This window comes from Nyctereutes procyonoides, unplaced genomic scaffold (assembly GCF_905146905.1).
Source record: "Nyctereutes procyonoides isolate TBG_1078 unplaced genomic scaffold, NYPRO_anot_genome, whole genome shotgun sequence".
NCBI classification, from domain to species: domain Eukaryota; kingdom Metazoa; phylum Chordata; class Mammalia; order Carnivora; family Canidae; genus Nyctereutes; species Nyctereutes procyonoides.
Genome location: NW_026575042.1, coordinates 2,991,187 through 3,016,240, shown reverse-complemented (window position 1 = coordinate 3,016,240; position 25,054 = coordinate 2,991,187). Strand labels below are relative to the sequence as shown.

Below are 25,054 nucleotides of genomic sequence, written 5' to 3'. Positions count from 1 at the left end.
TCTACTCTACCCTCAACAAAAAAATACAAAATTATAGTATTGAGATTACAGGTTTTAGACACAGAAAGGTCTGGATTAGCCTGGCTCTATGATTTGCCTGAACCTTGTTAATAACCCTCAGTGTTTTTGTCCCTAAAATGGTGATATAACTTCTATTTCATGGTGTCCTGAGGAGGTGAAAATAAGATACCATGAACAAAAGTTAGCAGGGCACCTGGAATACAGTAACTAAAATTACTCTATGACTACCATGATAACCAGGAGGTGAGAGCATCAGAACCCACAAAGCTGATGAATTCCTCTTTATGTCTCTATAGTAAGCCCACAGCAACATCTCCTTGCTTTGCAAAGCAGCCGTTATAGGAATCCTATGATACAAGCACACTTCCTACAGGCAAATATGACATAAATACAAGCATCAAGTCTTACCCCATGAAGTTAGAAACTCAGCAGCATATCGATAGAGGCGGTTCATGATCTCAATCACAATGGCATAGATGATGCTGGGCACATACAACAGGACACTGGTCCACTCAGATCCACTGTTTTCATGTAGACTCAAGGCCCAGGCCTCCATGTCAAAGTAAATCATCATGACATACAAGGAGAAATAGAGACAGAGGCACACAAATGGCAGAGAGACGAGGTAAATGCGCAGCTGTCTCTTGTAGCTGGGGTAGAGAGGTTCCTCCCTACCGGTGATGGGATTGATACCCAGGACCCCATGGAATCCTGGCCGAGGCTCCTCAAACTGTCTCTTCATAACGAGTGTCCCCCACCTATAGGTCATATTGGCACAGCCACGCTTCCACACTTCCAGGATCACTGTGGACCAGATCAGGTTGAAGGAGGCGAAGATCACGTACTTGTCATAGTCTTCCCACACAAACAAATAGTAAGGTAACCCAATGACCGCCATAGGGATTAAGGCAACAGTGAAATATTCCAAAAATCCAAAGTAAAGCGCGATTGTTTCCCCAAAGTAGCCACGAATACAGTCTACAAGGAAAGGGAAAAGATGACCTTAAGTACAGACTACCAAAGACTTTTGCCATTTCAAGTAATCTTATTTTTTTTAGTTAAAGGGGGATCATTTAGTACCTTCATTTCCCAGTGTGTGATGGTAAATCCATTTTCTATGCAGTACAAAGACCCCACTTGTCTGGTTAGCAGACCTGATATTTGTCCCAGCTTAGAGACCTGGGTCTGTTTCCTTTTTACTTCCTTATCTGATGGATGCCCTCTTCCCAAAAAAACTCAGCTTAGGGTTTGTCCTAAATTTTTTTTTTAAGATTTTATTTATTTATTCATGAGAGACACAGAGAGAGAGAGGGGCAGAGACAGGCAGCGGGAGAAGCAGGCTCCATGCTGGGAACCTGATATGGGACTCAATCCCAGGTCTCCAGGATTACGCCCTGGGCTGCAGGCAGCGTTAAACTGCTGCACCACCGGGGCTGCCCATTGTCCTAAATTTCTAAGATCCTAGTTGAAACTTAGCCATAGCCAATGAGTCATTTTAATTTGGGGGCTTAATTTATGTTCTCCATCTTTCTCTCACTTTAATATCATAGTTATAGATGCTCTTTTCAAAGAAGACTCCCTGTCCACAGTATCCACTCCTGCTATCCAAAAATATAAATATTGATAACATACCATGGCAAATGATTCAATATACTGAAGAAAAGTTATTCAAAAGCAGAAAACAATATTCTACATATTAACTTCTAGAACAGCCACAGGTCACATTTATCTATACCTTCATAAAAGAACTGAGCGAAAAAAAAGGACAAGTAATATCACTGTTAAATATTCTGTGAACACAACATGAGCTAATCCAAAAGGCATCGCCAATACTACATCCTTTGACAGCTCCATCTACTTGGGTGAGTGCCTGGGTTGCAAAAGCATCCTGCACTAGGGCCAGGGTGGGATGCAGGAGCTTGGGAGGGGCAGAAATGGGGTATTATTTCCTGGTTATTACGTGCAGTTAACACTTTAAGATAATTGTGTCAGATCAGTCTAAAAAGATGCATCAGAGTAAACCGGGATAAGCTATTTTCTCCTATCTTTATTCTTCTAACTAACACACGAACATATTAAAATAAATGATAGGATAGTGTCACCTCAAATCTGAATCAAGTTAAAGGATGTTTAGTCAATGAAAAAGAAAAAGAAAAAAAGGTGCTCATGGTCCTGGGCTCCAAATCACACGACCTCCCTCTTCCAATTTCAAGGGGAAGGTCAAGATTTGCCCATGCCCCAACTGCAATCCTAGTCCCAGCCTGCCCCAAAACCTCACACCTTCTACCACAACCGTGCTCAGCCTTCACCATCAACTCACTTTTCCCCTCACTTTCTAAGCAGCTACTGGAGTGAAAAAATATCAATAAGTGTAACACAAAATAATTAGCATATTACCCAGAACTATCAAAAACAAAACTTTTCCTTTCAAAGAATACAAAAAAAAAAATTCAAAATGCAATTTCAAATTTCATCTTAAAAACATATACTTGTTTACTATTTAGCCGTTTTCAGGAATGGAAATAGAAATAAAATTATTTTAGAGGGATTCCTTTAAACAAAGTCAAAAGAGAAATGCCCTTTAAAGAAACATTGAGGGATGCCCGGGTGGCTCAGTGGCTGAGCATCTATCTGCCTTTGGCTCAAGGTATGATCCCAGAGTCCTGGGATCGAGTCCCACATCAGCCTTTCTGCATGGAGCCTGCTTCTCCCTCTGCCAATGTCTCTATCTCTCTCTGTGATTCTCATGAATAAATAAATAAAATCTTTTAAAAAAATATTGATAGGGGACGCCTGGTTAGCTCAGCAGTTTGGCGCCTGCCCTCAGACCAGGGCATGACCCTGGAGACCCGGGACTGAGTCCCCACATCAGGCTCCCTGCATGGAGTCTGCTTCTCCCTCTGCCTGTGTCTCTGCCTCTCTCTGTGTGTGTGTGTGTCTCTCATGAATAAATTAATAAAATCTTTAAAAAAAATATTGATAGCAATGCTTATGGTCAAATCTAACAGCTCAATAATCCTTATGCTTAAAAAACATAACTAAAAAAATTTAAAAATCATAACTAAAAAAATTTGAACACCCAAACTGATGTCAGTTTATGTACAGTCATTTTCAACACATACCAAATAAATTAATGGATACTCTTAAAATTGTATTCAGAGAAAATGGATACATTCAGTAATACACATCAAGATAGTTACAAACTACCGCAAAAAGATGTTTAGGCCCTAAAAATGAGCATAGCTCAATCCATTCAAATTATTAGTTCTAAAGAAACAGAAATTTTCAAAGACAAAATATTCACAGTCAAATCAAATTCTTAAAAAGTCTGTTCTATTCCAACTCTGACCAGGGACTTAAATTGCCTGTGTTGGTGAAATTTAGTGAAAGCTTGTAATTCAGTCCATTTGAAATGGTATTAGAAATAAATTACTAGGGACGCCTGGGTGGCTCAGCAGTTGAGCATCTGCCTTTGGCGTGATCCAGGATCCAGGATCAAGTACCCCGTTGGGCTCTTTGCATGGAGTCTGCTTCTCCCTCTGCCTATATCTCTGCTTCTCTCTCTATGCGTCTCTCATGAATAAATAAATAAAATCTTTTTTAAAAATTACTAAATAGGTTATGTAATTCATCTTATCCAATCCCAATTTTGGTCTCCCTGCAGCTGGTGAGCCCTGTCCAGCTGTGTTAAATGTCTAGCCAAGACAGAAAACACCACTGCTGAATCATGACTTATTAATTCTTCCTCTCCTCTACAAGAACAGGTATTGACACATACCTAGGGGCTGATACTTTAAAGTAAACCGAGTATACCAGCTGTCCTCAAGCTTCTTCAGGGCTTCATTATCATGCAATGGGAACACCTGAATCACGATGCCAGAGGTGAGCAGTCTTCTCACTGCAGAGGGAAAATGTGCCAAACTAGATAAAATGGATTTGAGATCGCTCATGACATACTTCTTCAAATGCTATAAGGAGAGCCCAATAAGGAAGGAGTGCTACACAAAGATCAGTGGTATACTGCCTATTCTAAAGGCATATATTCTTTTGTTCTCCACAATGTAAATATCTTAACTATTTTCTTTATGAAGGCAATACAAGTTTATGTAAAATTTTAAACCATAAAGAAGTGAACAAATTAGAACTGGAGAGAACCTCCCACAAAAAATAACCACTATAAACAGCAATTTTGTGTAAAACCAGACTTCAAAACATACATTCATAAATATGTATTATAAAAACAAAAGTAGGATTGTCCTGTACACATTGTTCTGTAATCTTTTCTCATGTAGTGGTGTATAATGAATGTTTTTCCATGCCAATGCATATAAACATGAAATGTCCTTTCTAACAGTATCATAATATTCCCTTGTGTGAAGTGCTATAAATTTAATCCTCTACTGAAAAATACTTGCCCCCTCCCCACTTTTTTGCTATTATAAATGTTAAAATTCAGGGTGCCTGGGTGGCTCAGTCAGTTAGGCATCCAACTCTTGGTTTCAGTTCAGATCATGATCTCAGAGTGATGGGATCAAGCCCCGCATCAGGCTCCATACTTAGCTGGGAGTCTGCTTAAGATTCTCTCCCTCTGCTCCTCCCCCTGTGGCACACATATGAGTGCATGCTTGCTCTCTCTAAAATAATCAAACAAATGTTAAAATTCTTATATGCGTATCTTTTTCCAGCTGCCCACTATTTCCTCAAACACACTTAGAAATAGAATTGTTAGGCCCAATAGCATATTTTTTTAAATTAGAACACCTATTATAAAACTGCCCCTAGAAAGATTTGACCTGTCATCCCACTGCAGTGAAGGTAAGAAGACAGTGCTCAGTTCCTTTCATTCTTGATGATACTGAATACTTATAAAATCATTTTCATCTTTTCTAATCTGTAACAAAGGCTTATGATTACAAACAGCAAATATCAAAATCAAATGAAATCAAACTTTCAGCAGTCAGGTGACTGGTATGATTTTATCACTCATGCACATATTTGAAAGAGACAAATGAATTTAACCAAAGACAATATCCCCTGGTAATAATAAGTGAAAACGGCATTCTCTCTCCATAACTATTTAGAATGACTCACTGTGTGGGCAGGTTTTCAGGTCTTAGCAGGAAGTGTGTTCAGCAGATGTGGGGAGCTCTGATGCAGTGCCTTGTGCCATATGTGAGGAGATGGACTACTTTCTACACAAGTTCCTAGCAGAGTCTCTAACTAAAGAATATAGGTAATAAGATGGAATTTGCATAAAGAAAAGATGCCTTGCTGTTTTCATCCACTGATAAGGTTTGAGCTCTTAAGGTTTATAAGCTCAGCTCTTCCAAGGGCTGCCTCTCTTATTTTCTATCTAGCTTGTCACAAAAGACAAGTGATGAGCATAATAAACTAGCCCCTCAAGAAAGATGATAAAGGAATGTCTACAGCATTGAAGAAAAACATGTTTTTAGTTTTCAGTGTAGAAATACTACAAATAACAAAGAGAGACGGTATTCTCAAGACAGATGCTCTATCATAAACTCTGGAGTAATTTAAAAGCAAAGCAGGGGTGCCTGGGTGGCGTCTGACTCTTGATTCTGGCTCAGGTCATGATATCAGAGTCATGAGATCAAGCCCTTATCAGGCTCCACACCAGGTGTGGGGCTTGCTTAAGTTTCCCTTTCTCCCACTCCCTCTGCCCCTGTCCCTTCCCTCTCTAAAAATAAACAGTAATAAAATTAAAAGTAAAGCTAACTTCTTAGAAATGAACAAAGAATGATAAACAGGAGATATGTGATACCAACCATAGGAAAAAGTCTGAGTCTGAAAGAAAAATTCTTAATAGATGATTCTTACTGTTATATCTCACACAGAAGTTACAAAAATGTCTTAAAGGGGCACCTGAATGGCTCAGTTGGTTGAGCATCTGACTCTTGGTTTAGGCTCAGGTCCTGATCTGAGGGTTGTGAGACTGAGCCCTGGGTCAGACTCCATGCTCAGCTGGGAGTCCGCTGGAGTCTCCCTCTTCCTCTCCCTCTGCCTCCCCCTGCTCTTGTGCTCTCTTTCTCTAAAAATAAATAAATAAATATTTTCTAAAAAGTCTTGAAAAGCTATGGATGCTATGAAATCCCTAATGACTCAAGAAAGCATACAGTCAAAATATCAGTAGTTAGGAGGGAAAAGGTACATGGTTTAAAAGTTTTATTAGCCACTGATGCTGTCAAATCCATTTTTTATTATTTTTATTCTGAAGTGTTTCAGTGGATTTTTCTTCAGCTCACATGAGTCAAAGTTGGTCACCCACAGCTGCTCTGATTCTTAACTCTTATTTGAAGATGCACAGCTGTAATGTATTCTTTCTTCCATTACTATCCTTTTCAATTACTGTATCAAGTTATACAACTTTGAACTAACACTAACAATGTCTAAATTATTTTACTATGTCTAAGTTCTTTCTAAAAAACTGACTGCATTCTACTATAGATGACTTTCTAGGCAGGCATAATAACCAGCTACTTCTAAAAATAGGACTATGAAGAACCAAGGAACTCAGAGAGAATATAAAAACTCAAGTTCTAAATCACGCAGCTTCTCTTCACAATCAACGCCAAAAGTATGGTTTCAATTTCAGCATCTAAAAACAGATATTTTTCTTTGATCCTTTAACTTTCTCTTGTCAGCTAAGAATGCAATTATAATGACCCTTACCTTCAAAGGAAAATGTGATGCTGTGCAGGCCTATTTAAGAAACAACTGCTTCCCAGGAGTATCGAGGTAGCAGACTGAAGTTTCCTGAGCTCACCTCTTCCCAGACACACTAAGGCTACAGCTACACAAATAACAACTCTGAGAATGACCTGAAGACTGACAGAATGGCTCTTTAATGCTAGAAAGAATAAGTCACATCAAGAAGCACAGGAGGGGCAGAGAAGCAGTCTGATGAGGACTACACCCTCAGCATGGCATCCCACAAGTGGGAGGGATATCACATGCAAGGAGGTCCTCCCTATGGAGTGAGCAGTTCAAGCCCCCACATGGGACAACCTTGCCCTGGGGACCTGCACTGGGCCTCAAAATGTCTGGTATTGAAAATCAGCACAGCTTAATCCCAAGAAAGCCAGAGGGCTATAGAAAACCAAAATGCTACTTTTATTTTTTTTTAAAGATTTTATTTATTTATTCATCACACACACACACACAGGCAGAGACACAGGCAGTAGGCTCCTTGTGGGGAGCCGGATGCAGGACTCAATCCCAGGACCCCGGGATCACAACCTGCGCTGGAGGCGGACGCTCAACCACTGAGCCACCCAGGTTCCCAAGATGCTACTTTTAAAACACCCATCTACATACTCACCCTAAGACCTAGTGCAGAGGCACCAGTTTGAAAAGCACCAGGGCCATATACAAAGGAGATATACTGGCACATACCAGAGGTACAGGCAACTGCAGGAAATTCCCCAGGAACAGAAGCACTGGCAGATGCCATTGTTCTCACCCTACCTAGCTGGCTTAGTACTGGTGAGAAATAGTCCTGACATTCTGCACCTACTTGCTAGCACTGGTAGCCCCACCCTGGTATTCCCCTGCAGAATTGCCCTGCTTAACTCTCCCCACCCTGGAAGGCACCTCCACCCCACCACACCCACCAGGCCACCTCTACCTTAACTGATGCTCCCCTAAAGGGGCTCCCATCCACCATGAGCCCACAACAGCTGTGGCGGACCCAAAACAGAAGGGAACACACAAAGGACTATCCTGGAGCTACTGATTTTGCTGACCAGTGGAGGAATGCACTTCTGGGTCTCACAGTACACCTACACAAAGCCACTCCTTCAAGACCAGGAGATGTAGCTGATATACCTAATATGCACAAACATACACAGAGAGCCAAGATGAAAAAACAGAAAAATATGTTCCAAATGAAAGAACAAGACAAAACCTCAGAAAAAGAACTAAATGAAAAAGAGATAAACAATCTACCTGATAAAGAGTTTCAAGTAATAGTCATGAAGATGCTCACCAAACTCAGGTTAAGAATTGATGAAGACAGCAAGAACTTCAAGAAAGGGTCAAAAAATATCAAACAAGAACTAATCAGAGCTGAAGAATACAATAACTGAATTGAAAAATACGGGGATCCCTGGGTGGCGCAGCCGTTTAGCGCCTGCCTTTGGCCCAGGGCGCGATCCTGGAGACCTGGGATCGAATCCCACGTCGGGCTCCCGGTGCATGGAGCCTGCTTCTCCCTCTGCCTATGTCTCTGCCTCTCTCTCTCTCTCTCTCTCTCTCTCTCTCTCTCTCTCTCACTGTGTGCCTATCATAAATAAATAAAATAAAATAAAATAAAATAAAATAAAATAAAATAAAATAAAATAAAATAAAATAAAATAAAATAAAATAAAATAAAATAAAATAAAATAAAATAAAATAAAATAAATAAAAGAAAAATACACTAAGAATCAACAGCAGATTAGTGGATGCAGAATAATGGATCAGCAATCTGGTAAACAGGGTAATGAAAGTGACCCTAGCTGAATGGCAAAAAGAAAAAAGAATTTCAAAAACTGAGGATATTTTAAGAAACTTTAAGGACAGCATCAATGGTACTGGCATTTGTATTATTTTTTTTTAATTTTTTTTTAATTTTTATTTATTTATGATAGTCACACAGAGAGAAAGAGAGAGAGGCAGAGACACAGGCAGAGGGAGAAGCAGGCTCCATGCACCGGGAGCCCGACGTGGGAATCGATCCCGGGTCTCCAGGATCGCGCCCCGGGCCAAAGGCAGGCGCCAAACCGCTACGCCACCCAGGGATCCCCTGGCATTTGTATTATAAAGGTCCCAGAATGAGAAGAGAAAGAAAGAAAGAAAGAAAGAAAGAAAGAAAGAAAGAAAGAAAGAAAGAAAGAAAGAAAGAAAGAAAATAAATAAATAAATAAATAAATAAATTAAAAAAAGAGAGAGAAGAGAAAGAGAAAGGAGCAGAAAACTTATTTAAGGAAGTTACAGCAGACAGACTAGAAAACAGACATCCAGGTCCAAAAAAGAAAGAAAGCCCCATGGCAGCCTGGGTGGCTCAGCAGTTTAGTGCTGCCTTCAGCCCAGGGTGTGATCCTGGAGACCTGGGATTCAGACACTGGGCTTCCTGCATGGAGCCTGCTTCTCCTTCTGCCTGTGTCTCTGTGCCCCATTCTCTCTCTCTCTCTCTCTCTCTCTCTCTCTCTCTCAAATAAATAAGTAAAACCCCAAACAATATGAACCCAAAGAGGTTCATCCCAAGATACAAAATAATGTCAAAAATTAAAGAGAAAATATTAAAAGAAGCAGGAGTCAAGCAACTAGTTACATACATGGGAACACCTATAATACTATCAGCTGATTTTTTTCGCAGACTTTGCAGGTCAGAATGGAATGGCACAATATATTCAAAGTGCTGAAAGTAAAAACTCACAAAGAGGAACAGTCTACCCAGCAAGGTTATCATTCAGAATTGAAGTAAAGATAGAGTTTCCCATACAAAAGAGTTCACTGCCACTAGACCTGCTTTACAGGAAATGTTAAGGGGCTTCTTTAAGCGGAAAAGAAAAGGCCATAACTAGAAGAAATTTTTGAAAGAAAAAAGTCTAACTAACAGTGAACATACAGTAAAAGTGGTAGATCAATCATTTACACAACTAGTATGAAGGTTAAAAAACAAAAGTAATATCTACAACAGTTAATTATGGGAAAATAAAAAAATAAAAAGATGTGAAATATGATGACAAAAAAAAAACACAAAACAGGGTAGGGAGAAGAGTAAAAAATGCAGTGCTTTTAGGATTTGCTCAAACTTAGGTAACCATCACCTTAAAACACACTGCTACATACATAGGGTATTATATGTGAACCTCATGGTAATCACAAACCAAAAACCTATAATAGATACACAAAATTAAAAAGAAAAGAATTCACACATAACACTGAAGAAAATCATCAAACCACAAAGGAAGTAAGCAAGAGAAGGAACACAGAAGAACTACAAAAATAACCAAAAAATAATTAACAAAATGGCTGTTAAGTCCATACCTACCAATATAAATATAAATGGACAAAGTGTTCCAAGTGTATCCAAAAGATACAGAGCAACTGAATGGGTAAATAAACAAGACTTATCTATATCTGTCTAAAAGAGACTCACTTCAGACTTAAAGATACACACAGACTAAAAGTGAAGGGATGAGAAAAGATAGTCCATGAAACTGAAAATGACAAGTAAGCTAGAGTAGCAATACTTATATCAGACAAAATAGACTGTAAAACAAAGACTGTATAACAAAGGGGGACCTACATAATAATAAAAAAAATCAATCCAACAAGAAGATATAACAATTGTAAATACCTATGCATCCAACATAGGTACTTAATACCCTAATACTATACTTTAAGGAGCACTTAAATTAAAAAAGCATATATTAAGAGCCAAATACAGAGAAACTGACTATAATACAATAATAGTAGGGGACTTTCATGCCCCATTTACATCAACGGATAGATTATCTAGGCAGAAAATCAGTTTAAAAAATCAGTGGTCTTAAATGAGACATTAGACCAGGTGGACTAACTGATATATTAAAATTCCATCCAAAACCAGCAGAACACACATTCTTTTGAAGTCCACATGTAACATTCAACAGGATAAATCCTATGTTAGGGAACAAAACAAGTTTCAACAAACAAGAAGATTGTAATCATTATCAAGCATCTTTTCTGATCACAATGGTATAAAACTATAAATCAACTATGAGAAAAAAATTTTAAAAACATACACAGAAGCTAAACAACACACTAATAAACAACAAATGGATCAATGAGTAAATTAAAAAAGAAAAAAAACAAAACCTCCAGACAAATGAAAATGGAAACACAATGTTCCAAAATCAATGAGACTCTGGAAAAGCAGCTGTAAGTGGGAAGTTTATCGCAATAAGAGGTCTACCTCAAGAAACGAGAAAAATCTCAAATAGACAATCTAACCTTACACCTAAATAAACTGAAAAAAAAAAAAAAAGAACAAAATCCAAAGTTAATAGGATGGAAATGATAAAGATCAAAGTATCCTAAATGAAATAGAGACTTTAAAAATAATAGAAAAGATAAATGAAACTAGTAGCTGGTTCTTCAAAAAGATAAAATTGATAAACAAGACTCATCAAAAAAAAAAAGAAGAAGAAACAAAGGAGGGAGAGATGGAAGTAAGAGGAACCAAATAAAATTAGAAATGAAAGAAGAGAAGCTACAACCGACATCACAAAAATACAAAGGATTTTAACAGACTACTTACTACCAACAGTTTTATATGCCAACAAACTGGACAACCTAGAAGAAACCGATAAATTCCTGGAAACACTGAATCCTCAGGGGAAAACTGAAATAGGAAGAAAGAGAAAATCTGAACAGACTGATTACTAATAATGAAACTGAATCAGTAATCAAAAAACTTCCAATAAAGAAAAGCCTAGAACAAGTCAGCTTCACAGGTGAATCCTACCATTCTTTTTAATATTTTATTTATTTACTTACTTATTTAGAGTGTGAGCAGGGGGAGGGACAGGGGAAGAAGAATCTCAAGCAGACTCTGCAGTGAGCATGAGCCCAATGAGGGGCCCAATTTCACGACTGTGAGATCATGACCTTGACCTGAAATCCAGAGTCACACGCTAAACCAACTGAGCCACCCAGGCACCTCTCTACCAAACATTTAAAGAAGAGTTAATGCCTATCTTTCTCAAACTATTCTAAAAATTTGAAGAGAAATAGAGGCTTCCAAATTCATTTTACAAGGCAAGCATTTACCCTGATAGCAAAACCAGACAAAGATTCTATCAAAGAAAAAAAATTATAGGCCAGTATTACTGATGAACATAGAGGCAAAAATCCTCAACAAAATATAAGCAATCAGGGATCCCTGGGTGGCGGAGCGGTTTGGCGCCTGCCTTTGGCCCAGGCGCGATCCTGGACACCCAGGATCGAGTCCCACGTCGGGCTCCCGGTGCATGGAGCCTGCTTCTCCCTCTGCCTGTGTCTCTGCCTCTCTCTCTCTCTCTCTCTCTCTGTGTGTGTGACTATCATAAATAAATAAAAAATATATATATAAGCAATCAAATTCATTAATACATTAAAAGGATCATACATCATAATCAAGTGGAATTTATTCCAGGGATGTGAGGATGGTTCAATATCCTCAAATCAATCAATGTAATATACCACATTCACAAAATGAAGGATAAAAATCATATGATCATCTCAACAGATGCAGAAAAAGTATTTGACAAAACTCAAATCCATTTATAAAAACTCTCAACAAAATGGGTATAGAGGGAACATACCTCAACATAATAAAGGCCACGTGTGACAAAAAACACAGAAAACATCACATTCAAGATTAGGAACAAGACAAGGATGTCCACTCTCACCACCTTTATTCAACGTAGTGTTAGAAGTCCTAGCTGCAACAATTAGACAGCAAAAAGGCATAAGAGGCATTCAATTTGGTAAGGAGGAAGTAAAAACGTCATTATTTGCAGATATCATAGTATTATATGTAGAAAAACTTAAAGAATCCATCAAAAAAACTATTAGATTAAAAGAATCCAGTTCATTTATTTATAAAGCTGAGTAATATAAAATTAATAGAAATCTACTATGTTTCTAGATACTAGAAGCAAAATATTATAAAGAGAAATTAAGAAAACAATTCCACTTATAATTGCATCAAAAAGAACAAAATACATAGGATTACTTTAACCAAGGAGGTGAAATTGTTTAGGTCACTGAGAGAAGAAACTGATGATACACAAATAAACGAAGATATACCATGCTCATGAAATGGAAGAATTAATATTGCTAAAATGTTGATACTAGCCAAAGAAATCTCAAATTCGATGTGATCCCTATCAAAATATCAATGGCATTTTTCACAGAACTAGAACAAACAATCCTAAAATTTGTAGGGAACCACAAAAGACCCTGAATAACCCAAGCCATCTTAAGAAATAAAAACAAAGCTGGAGGTATCATGTTTCCAGATTTCAAATGATACCACAAAGCTATAAAAATCAAAGCAGTATGGTACCTGGCACAAAGACAGACATTTAGATCTATGGAACAGTAAAGAGAGTCAGGATAAAGCCATGCATATATGGTCAGTAAATCTATGACAAACGAGGCAAGATGACAGTCTCTTCTACAAACGGTGTTGGGAAAACTGGTCAGCTACATGCAAAAATAAAATGAAAATGGATCAATTTCTTCCACCAGATACAAAAATAAATTCAAAATGGATTAAAGACAGGACGCCTGGGTGGCTCAGCGGTTGAGCGTCTGCCTTCAGCTCAGGGTGTGATCCTAGAGTCCGGGGATCCAGTCGCGCGTCAGGCTCCTTGCAAGGAGCCTGCTTCTCCCTCTGCCTAGGTCTCTGCCTCCCTCTCTGTGCCTCTCGTGAATAAATAAATCTTTTTAAAAAATGGATTAAAGACTTAAATGACCCGAAATTATATAACTTCTCAAAAGGATACAAGCAGTAAACTCCTGGACATTACTCTTAGCAATATGTTTTTGGTTCTGTCTCCTCAGGCAAGGGCAACATAAGCAAAAATAAACTATTGAGTCTATATCAAACTAATAAAGGAAACCATCAAGAAAATGAAAAGGCAAACTACTGAATGGGAGAAGATATTTGCAAGTTATGTATCTGATAATGTGTTAATATCCAAAATATATAAAGAACTCATACAATTCAGCAAACAAACAAAACAATCTGATTAAAAATGGGCAGAGAGGGATCCCTGGGTGGCGCAGCGGTTTGGCACCTGCCTTTGGCTCAGGGCGTGATCCTGGAGACCCGGGATCGAATCCCACGTCAGGCTCCCGGTGCATGGAGCCTGTGTCTCTGCCTCTCTCTCTCACTCTCTCTCTCTCTCTCTGACTATCGTAAATAAATAATAATATTAAAAAATTAAAAAAAAAAGGGCAGAGATATTTTCCCAGAGAAGACAAACAAGGTCAACAGACATGAAAAAAATGCTCAATATCACTAGTCATCAGGGAAATGCAAATCAAAACTACAATGACATATTGCCTCAGATGTGTCAGATTAGCTAATATCAAAAAGACAAAAATAACAAGAGTTGGTAAGGATGTAGAAAAAAGGAACCCTCAAGCACTGCTGGTGAGAATGTAAATTGGTGCAGCCACCACAGAAAACAATTATCAAATTTCCTCAAAAAATTGAAATACGAATTTCATACAATCCAGCAATTCCATTTCTGGGTATTTACCTGAAGAAAATGAAAACACTTATCTGAAAAGATATCTGCACGTCTATGTTCATTGCAGCATGATCTACAATAGCCAAGATACAGAATAAACCTAATGTCTACCCACAGATGAATGGATAAAGAAAACATAGTATAGAAACATACATACAATGGAATGTTACTCAACCACAAAAAAAAGAATGAAATCTTGCCATTTGCAACAACATAGATAGAGCTAGAATATTACATTAAGCGAAGTAAGTCAGAGAAAGAGAGATACTATATGATTTCACTCATTTGTGGAATCTAAAAAGCAAAACAGGGGCACCCAGAAGGCTGTTAAGCATCTCACTCTTGATTTAGGCTCTCATGATCTCAGGACCATGAGATTGAGCCCTGCATCCAGCTGTGCACTGGGTGTGGAGCCTGCTTAAGATTCTCTCCCTCTCTCCCTCTCCCTCTCCCACTCTCCCTACCACTTATACTCTCTTTCTCAAAAAAAAAAAAAAGCAAAACAAATAAACAAACAAAATAGAAACAGACTTATAAATGCAGAGAACAAACTACTGGTGGTTGCCAGAGGGGAAGAGGATGGAGGGATGGGAGAAATAGGTGAAAGCAGCTAAGGTGCACAAACTTGCAGTTATAAAAATAGGAATCACGGGGAATATATAGTCAAGAATATTGTAATAACTTCCTATGGAAACAGATGGTAACTAGGCTTATAATGGTGATCATTTTATAAAGTATATAAATATCCAGTCACTATACTGTATACTTGAAATAAGTCATATTATATGTCAACTATATTTTCATTACAAAATAAATAAAACTAAACAACCTAAACCAAGATTCCCTCCTTTAAACATGCTGAATGGCTGAATGATCTGTTGTCACATCCTAGGATTATTATGATTATGGCCATTTAATGATTAGCCAAACAAAGCAAAATCAAATTTAAGGGAAATGAGAACTAACCTGGCTTATAGGAAGACCTCTACATTAAATAACGCAATAACAATACTAAGACAGTACTGCTTCTGTCTTTGGCCAGTGGCACATGTTTACTTCAAAAGCAAAAACAAAAGTCTCTCTCATGACTCCTCTCAGTGCTTGTGTGGAGGTCACACTGCCTCCAACCCAGCAAAGGGATGATGAGCACACAGAGTACCCACAGGAAGCAAAGGTCAGCACAATGAAGATGGGGTGCCTCTTTGCTCCCTATAGCTGCCACCATGCCCCAGCACACTCTCCCAGATCCTACTGGACTCCAGTAGTCACATATGATTATGTCTCAAGAAGGAAAAAACTGCTCCTAGAAATTAACCTGTGTTTTCAAAATACATTTTTATATTCCTGCTTAATATAAAAACTGTCCCTATGTGCCAATATATATATATGTACATATATGTGCATGTCTATGTATGTGTATATGTATGTGTATGTATGTGTATATATAAATATATATATATAAATGCTGATGTATCCAGTGATAAATATATGCAGAGACAGAAATACAGATACATATGTATCTATAGTTTAGTCTTCTTATATACATACATGCCTGCTATATGATATTCACCTGAAACTTTATTACTTATAAGGTGGATTAATAATGTTAGAAGACAGATGTATCTGACCACTCTAATCTATCCATGTATAAAGGAAGATATTCAGAAGTAGTTATTACAGTGTCCTAAGAGAATGACAATATTAAAGATGAGATGTACCAAAATCAAAACATGATAATCATGTGACAGACATTTTGAGACAGAGCTTTAACCTAAATAGCACCCCTTATGATACAGTTAATATGTAAGAAATTCTCAGCTCCCTTAATTCCTTTTTCTAAAGAAAATCTTTCTTTGTGTTACTTCATTAACTATTAGGAATCAACAGGAGAAGGCAGAGTCTGAGGGTTAGTGATCCTTGCTCATAAAGAAAACTCAAGATGAACACAACTAAGACACAGGTAGAGACACACTTTAAGAACTCCACATCGCTCGCTGTCTAGTGAAATGAGTGAGAGCCCTGACTGCAAGTTCCCAATACCTCCTAACTACTGGCTCAAGGTCATATTCACCACTACACAAGCTGCCATCTACTTAATGAAAGTTATCAAAACACTACATTATGACAAACAAAATCACAATCATTGTGTGTAAAATCAAATTAAACCTGCAATAGCAGGGAGTGTTTGTCACAAAAGGCCTGGCTAGCTCTCACAATGCTGATTGGGATCACAATGAGCAGGTTACAATCTCTTCTTTAGGTAGCTTTGGGGAAGAGGATATCCAGGGAATGTCTCCCATGAAACATAAAGGCTAAAAGAGGAGGGCGGCGGGGGGGGGGGGGGGGGGCATCTGAGTAGCTCAATAGGTTAAGTGTCTGTCCAGCTCAGGTCACGATCTTGGGGTCCTGAATTTGAGCCCAGCATGGGGCTCCCTGTTCAGCAAGGAGCCTGCTTCTTCCTCTCCCTCTGCCCCTCCCCCTGCTTGTGCTCTCTCACACAAATAAATAAATAAAATCTTAAAAAAAAAAAGAACAAGCTTTTCCACTTATGTTAACTTCATGGAAATCTAAGATTTTAAGTTATTCTGAGTTTTATTAGTTCTAAAATTTGCACTCTGAAAATAGTTCACACTTTATAATTATGCATATCTCATATGCATGTCCAATTTTTTTCAGCCAAATATGATGATATAAACAGCATTGTAGGGATTACATTTTAAAAGACATTAACGAAGAGAATAATGCAGAATTTAAAAATCCAGTCTTAGGGATCCCTGGGTGGCGCAGCGGTTTGGCACCTGCCTTTGGCCCAGGGCGCGATCCTGGAGACCCGGGATCGAATCCCACGTCAGGCTCCCAGTGCATGGAGCCTGCTTCTCCCTCTGCCTGTGTCTCTGCCTCTCTCTCTTTCTGTATGACTATCGTAAGTAAATATAAATAAATAAATAAATAAATAAATAAATAAATAAATAAATAAATAAATAAATAAATAAATAAATAAATAAAAATCCAGTCTTGGACACCTGGGTGGCTCAGCAGTTAAACGTCTGCCTTCAACTCAGGGCGTAATCCCAGGATCTGGGATTGAGTCCCGCATCAGGCTCCCTGCATAGAGCCTGCTTCTCCCTCTTCCTGTGTCTCTGCTTCTCTCTCTCATGTCTCTCATGAATAAATAAATCTTTAAAAAATAATAATTAATTAAAATAAAATAAAAATCCAGCCTTAACAATGGAAATAGGATTCTTATCTCAGATGCATAAAAATTTTCAAGTGAGCATGATTAAGATGATTTTATTATTTTTATATGTATTATAAAAAAAGAAAGAAAGGGTGGATCACTATATATAAAATCCTCATCCTACCAACAAGAAAGTTACTTCTATTATGGCTTTATGACACCCAAAAGGGTACCTATACACCCAAGAAAAATCTATGTACAAAATTCCATTCAAGGTTTTTATTCAGTCGAAAATTTCTCTCTGAAGCAGCGGGAGCATTTGGAAAACTGATGCTCCAGATCCCCAGCTGATGGGAACACACGCATAGTCTGTCCCAGCTGCCACAAAGAATATGTACCTGCGCAGTAACTAGCAGGTGGAAACACAGGCTTCCACCTAAGAATCTGAATACCGTGGATAAACCGGAAAAAATGGGATGCTGACATTAACAACCAAGACAATGCCTCAGTCCGTCTTGTACCCAGATGTGTCTTATTCCCACTAAGAGATTCAGAAAGATTTAAAATTCTGGAAAGGCCCTAAACAAGCACCTGAATATGGAATGTGAACTCCTGGTAATATATAGAGGCAGAAAGACACCTCTGTCCTGTTGTTGCTCATGAGAAAAGTTAAAAACAACAAAGGAAACAAGACAAAGGGAAACACCTATCTTTTTTTTTTTTTTTTTATGATAGTCACACAGAGAGAGAGAGAGAGGCAGAGACACAGGCAGAGGGAAAAGCAGGCTCCATACACCGGGAGCCCGACGTGGGATTCGATCCCGGGTCTCCAGGATCGCACCCTGGGCCAAAGGCAGGCGCCAAACCGCTGCGCCACCCAGGGATCCCCTATGTTTGATAAAAATAAGAAAAAAACAAACTATAAATCCAAATCACATACCATGTGAAGAGGCTTTAAAGGTCAGCCCAGGCTAAGCTAAGAGCACTTATGCCTCTGCATAATGGGGCAAAGGAGGAGAGGGCAGGGTTCTCCTGGACACCAAGGAGCAGGGACCACCACCCCACTGCCTGGGTGTAGACAGAAAGGACTCATGGTGGATCTCTGAACCACGTCGGCTAGAAGATAGTGGTTTGGAAAAACAGGGGCTCACTAGAAACTAAGTAATAACTGCAAGCAATTGATATAGAACTATACGGAAATATTACAGGGCAAAGAGAATCAGAAACAAAGGCAGAGAAGAAACACAGCAGGAAATTATAGAACCAAGTAATGGAAACCTATGGAATTCTTCATAAATTTCAAGCAATGAAACTAAGCCATCTCTCTGAAGCTAAAACCCAAAGAAGAGCTATGAGAACTGAAGGTAAGAGCTCAGAAAAGTTATTTAAGACACCATAAAACTACTACAGATACAAGGTCATAATAAAAGCTACTAGGTAATACTGAACATATAGCCAAGAAAATGGTGGACAAGTCTAAGAAAATTACATAAAACCTTAAAATTATTTCAGAGAATATGTAAGAGACCACATAACTGGCTTACCTAAAGGCAAAAAGAAAGCAAATACAACCAAGTAAGTCTTAAAAGGTTACTGAAAAAAATTCTTCTGAAATCATGGTAATCCTTAGTCTATACATTGAATGAATGTATGTCAACAAAAACTGTTACAATGTAATCAATATCAAGACATATGCAGATAACAGGAAATGTAGACAATTAAGAATCAGTACCTACATTCACATTTCCTGACACCTTCTAAAAGCCATACAGATCAACAAGGCAAACAAGTAAAAGCATCCATAGCATACACCTACAGCATACCTCAGAGACAGGAGAGTCCGCAAAATCCAATTAATAGGTAAGTCACACAATAAAGGACCCAAAACACATTCTTCTCAAGCGCACATGGGACATTTTACAGGATAAGTCAGTCATATGTTAGGCTGCAAATTAAATCTCACAGATTTACAAAGATCAATTATAAAAAGCATACTCAGACCACAACAGGATGAAGTCAGAAATCAGTAGCAGAAGAAAAACTGAAGAATTCACAAACATGTGGAAATTAAACAACACATTCTTAAACAACTAATGGATCAAAGAAGACATCACAACAAAATTTAGGAGACATGGAGAAAGCAGTGCTAAAGGGAGGAGATTTGTGGCCAAGGACCTCCAATGAGCAACCTAACTTTACAATTAAGGAACAAGAAAAAGGAGAACTAAACCGATAGCTAGCAGAAGGAATAAAATAAGAAAGATTAGAGCAGAGAAAAGCAAAATAGAAGAAGAAAGGCAATAGAGAAAACTAAAAACAAAACAAAAAACAAACAAAAAAAACGAAGTTGATTCTTGGAAAAGACCAACAAAACTGACAAATATTTAGCTAGATGAATTAAGAAAAAAAGAGAGGAGACTTAATTTAACTAAGATCAGAAATAGAAATGGGGACATTACTACCAATTCCGCAGAAATAAAAAGGATTATAAGAGAGTGCTATTAACAACTGTCCAGCAACAAACTAGATAACCCACATAAGACGGACAAATTCCTAATGCAAAACCTACCATAAATCAGAAGAAATAGAAAATCTGAAGAGGTCTATAATTAGTAAGGTGACTGAATTAGTAAGGAGACTGAAAAAAATCTGACAAAGAAAAACCCTGGACCTGACAACTTCACTGGTGAATTTTACCAAATATTTAAAGAACTAATACCAATCCTTCTCAAGTTTTGCTCCCAAAATTGATGAGGAGCACTGTTAACTCATTCTACAAAGCCAGCATTACCCTGATACAAAGTCAGACAACAACATTACAAGAAGAGAAAACTACAGACACACATCCCTTATGCACAACGATGTAAAAACATTCAATCAAATACTAGCAAACCCAATTTAGCCACACAGTAAAAAGATCACATAGCAGGCAAGAGGAATTTATTCCTCGAATGCAAAGATAGTACAAAAACCAGCTTATTTTAATATATCATATTAACAGAAAGAAGGGGGAGGAACCACATGATCAACTCGATGCAGAAAAACATTTAATAAAATTCACCACTTTTATGATAAAAACACTCAACAAACTCGGAATAGAAGGAAACTACCTCCATATAATAAAATCCATCTCTGAGAAGCCTTACAGCAAACATCATATTGAATGGTAAAGACTAAAAGCTCTCCCTTTAGATCTGGGATAAGGCAAAGATGCCCACTTTCACCACTTCCATTCAACACAAATTTTGAAGTTTTAGCCCTAACAATTAAGAGATGAAATAGAATGCACCCAAATTAGAAAGGAAGAAGTAAAATTATCTCTGTTGATAAGTGATAATTATCTTTTATGTAGAAAACCCTAAGTTTTCACCAAAAACACTGTCATAGCTAATAGATGAATTCAGCAAAGCAGCAGGACACAAAATTAATATACAAAAACAAGTTGCATTTCTATATACTAACAATAAGCTATCTGAAAAGGTAATTATGGAAACAATACTATTTATAATAGCATCATAAAGAATAAAATACTTAGAAATTAAAAACATAAAAGACATACAGTGAAAAACGATAAAACAATGCTAAATAAGACATAAACACATCACATGTTCACAGGACTTAACACTGTTAAAATGTCAATACTACCCAAAGCAATCTACAGATTCAATGTAATCTCTATCAAATCCCAAAGAGGCCTTTTGCAAAAATAGAAAAACCCCCGCATAAAATCCACATGGAATTTCATGGGATCTCGACTAGCCAAAACAATCTTGAAAAGAAGAAAAATGTTCCTGATTTTAAAACTTACTACAAAGCCAGGGTGCCTGGGTGGCTCAGCTGACTCTGTTTCAGCTTGGATCACGATCTTACTTACGGTCATGATCTCAGGGTTGTAAGATCGGGCCCCACATTGCACCCGATGCTCAGCATGAAGTCTGCTTGAGATTCTCTCCTTCTGTCCCTTTCTCAGCTTGTGTTCATTCTATCAAATAAATAACTAAAATCTTTTTTCAAAAACTACCACAAAGCCACAGCAACCAAAACAATGTGGTACTGGCATAAAGACAGACATCCAGACCAATGTAATAGAACAGAAACAAACCCTCACATATATGGTCAAATGATTTGTGACAAGGATACCAAGGCCATTCAACGGGGAAAGGGCAGTCTTTTTAACAAATGATACTGGGAAAACTGAGTATCCACGTGCAAAAGAATGAAAATGAACTCTAACAAAAAAAAAAAAAAGAAAGAAAGAAAGAAAGGAAAGAAAGAAGAAAGGAAAGAAAGAAAGAAAGAAATTGAACCCTTACCTAACACCAGACAAAAGTTAATCAAAATGGCTTAAAGACCTAAGTATAAGACCCAAAACTATAAAACTCTTAGAAGAAAATATAGAGGAAAAGCTTCATGACATTGGATTTGACTTCACAACATTGGCGATAATTTCTTAGATATAACACCAAAGGTACAGGCATAGAGAAAAAATAGGTAAGTCAGACTTCATTAAAATTTAAAAATTTCATGCCTCAAAAGCCAGTATCAACAAAATAAAAAGGCAATCCACAAAAATAGATAAAAATATCTGCCAATGATATATATAAGGGAATAATATCTAGAATACAATTCCACTTCTGGGTATATACCCAAAGAATTGAAAGCAAGATCTTGAAGGGATATTTGCACATCCATGTTCATAACATTATTCAAAATAGACAAAAGATAGAGGCAACCCATGTGTCCACTGATGGATGAGTAAACAAGCAAAATGTGGTATATGCATACAATTATTCAGCTCCAAATAAGAAAGAAATTCCAACATATACCACAACATAGATGAATTTGTGGACATAATGCTAAGTGGGATAAACCAGCCACAAAGAAAGAAATACTGTATGAATCCACTTATTTGAGATATTTAGAGTAGTCAAAACCACAGTCAGAAAGTAGAAAGGTAGTTGACTGTACTGGGGTCAAGGGGAGAAGGGAAAGTGACTGTTTAATCAATAGAGTTTCAGTTTTATAAGATGAAAGGAGCTATGAAGAGGAATAAAATATTTTAAGATTTTTCAATCTTTAAATTTCATGTTACATGTGCTTTATCACAATAGGAGAGCTAGTTAAGAGATATAACCACCATACAAAATGGGTGATCTATGATTGGATCTTGGTTTGAACAAACCAAGTCTACATATATTTGGTGACAACTAGAAAAATTTGAATATGGACTGAATCTGTCCTCATGAGAGAAAGACTGGAAGGTAGTATTACACTGCCTAGAGAATACAATGGCTCATATGTTTATAGTATATTTGGGCAGCAAAAATGCTCTAAGGCCTTGCCGCCATCTGGGAGGTTCGAGGCAAATGTGGAATTACACACTGCAGTGAGCACTTTCATCTGAAAACTAGTATTGTCATTGAAATAGAAGGACACAAAATTACAAAGTTGCAAACTGCTGATATGCATCCAGGTATTATGCCACTATGTGCCTCTTCCTATGCCTTGTTTCCATGTTCTCACTCACTGATGAGAGGGGATGGAAAGTGGGCTCCAGGAAAAGACGATGGCTCCCATTTTCATTCCTCCCCAGACTCCCAATACAGTGAGTGTCTAGGCATAGAGTAAACTCTGCTAATCTTAATAGGAGTAATACGTGTATGTATTCACACCCAATTATAAGCTAACTGAATGCTGTGAGACCTCAATAAATAAGTAGTAAGCCATATAGAACAAATATATTTTTTAAAAAGATTTTTATATTTGAGAGAGAGAGAGAATAAGCAGGGAGGAGGTGCAGAGGCAGAGGGAGAAACAGATCCCCCACTGAGCAGGAACCCAATGCAGGGCTCAATCGCAGGACCCTGGGATCATGACCTGAGCCAAAGTCAGATGCTTAAAGAACTGAGCTACCCGCACACACCTAGAAAAAAATATATTGATCTAAAAGTACAATGTAATGAAGCTCTAAAAGCAAAAAATATGTTCATGAAAAAAATAAGTAATTGTAAAGTTCTATGTTTTTTAGTAAGAAAAAAAAATAAAGCCTCTCTAACTTGTTATCCATGTCTACCAAGAAAAGAATAATTGCATTAGAGTTGATATAATGACTTACATAATGATTTTCCTGGATACAACTTTGCCTGGGGGTAACCAGGGATCATCTTTTCATCTCTGGCTCTAAGATTTTCAAGCTCATGTTTGATAATGAATTGACATTCTGCCATTGTAAGGAAGTCATCATTGTCATCTAAATGAAAGCAAAAATTTACCGTTATTTTCTCAGTAATAGCCAAAATAAGGTTAAGAATACAGAAATGATGGTATAAATAAATAAGGAGTAAGTAAGCAAAGTATAAAACTGCTAAATTAAACAGAACATAAAGCACCTTTGATATGCTATACGAAGAAAAACATTGTTTTGCCTTCACATAATACAATTCTTCGATCATGGTACAATGGTCCTACCTTATCTGCAGTTTTGCTTTCTGGGCAGTTAGTTACCCACATCAATCATGGTCCATAAGTGGATGATCCTCCTTCTGACCTATCATCAGGTCAGAGGTAGCCTAACACTATGTTGTAATGCCTTGGTCATTCACCTCCCTTCATCTCATCAGGAGAGCATTGCACCATCTCACTTCATCACAAGAAGAAGGGTGTGTACAATAAAAGGCACTTTTAGAGAGAGACCACATTTGCATTAACTTTTATTACAGTAGATTGTCATCATTGTTCTATTTTATTATTGTTGTTGTTAATCTCTTACTGTGCCTCATTTACAAATTAAGTTTTGTCACAGGGAGGTGCATATAGGAAAACACTGCATAAACAGCATCCAGTACTATTTGCTATTTCAGGCATCCACTGGGGGTCTCTGAATGTATCCCTTACGACTAAGAGGGGGGAGGCTACAATACCAGTTCTTATATAATATAGTAGAAACATCCAAATGGCAGACGCTTGCTTGATCCCATCTAATACCAATGAGTAGAAGGCAACATGGTCTTTAATTCTAACACTATTTTAACTAGGGAATGGAACTGAAGTTTGGCTGTATGACAAATTCTCCTCCTTCAAACTCTCAAGCTCAAGCCATTCCCTTCTGGAGTTGAAAATCCCTCCCATAAATGAGGGAGAAGACAATCTGATAAGAAAACTATTATATTTTGACAAGTGAATCCTCTTAAAAATGAGGTGAATTTTACCATTACCATGTATGCACTAAGACATAAAAATCCAGAGTCTGAAGAAACCTAAGCACAACACATCTTCTCCTAACTCCAAAAGCCCCAGCAGGGACCAATTTAAATTATTTTGAAACCAAACTCCCACTCTGACATCACAGCCATCCTGGCTTTCTCAGTTCTTTCCAGAATCCACTCCCTTCTGGACCCTCTGTGAGACCAGAACAGAACCAGTTACCCTACAGAAAATGGCAATTCTACAACTCTAGACTACTACTGCATTTCTCCTTATAAGATTTTTCTGTATCAAGCTAGTGAATATTTACCATTCTGATAATTAGAACAGAATTATATGTTATATTATCATGCTAATTTAT

The 25,054-nt window shown here is 37.7% G+C and overlaps 1 protein-coding gene across 3 annotated transcripts in view; it reads right to left on the bottom strand.

Moving 5' to 3' along the window:
- The window catches only part of ANO10 (anoctamin 10), a 229,792-nt gene that overhangs the window by 193,378 nt on the left and 11,360 nt on the right, over positions 1-25,054 (bottom strand). For all 3 annotated transcript variants that reach the window (XM_055321414.1, XM_055321416.1, XM_055321415.1), the window contains exons 4-6: positions 23,606-23,740; positions 3,800-3,919; positions 430-999 (exon numbers count right to left, since the gene is read on the bottom strand). In XM_055321414.1, coding sequence (XP_055177389.1) covers positions 430-999; positions 3,800-3,919; positions 23,606-23,740 — 825 coding nt within the window. The remainder of the gene's footprint in view (positions 1-429; positions 1,000-3,799; positions 3,920-23,605; positions 23,741-25,054) is intronic.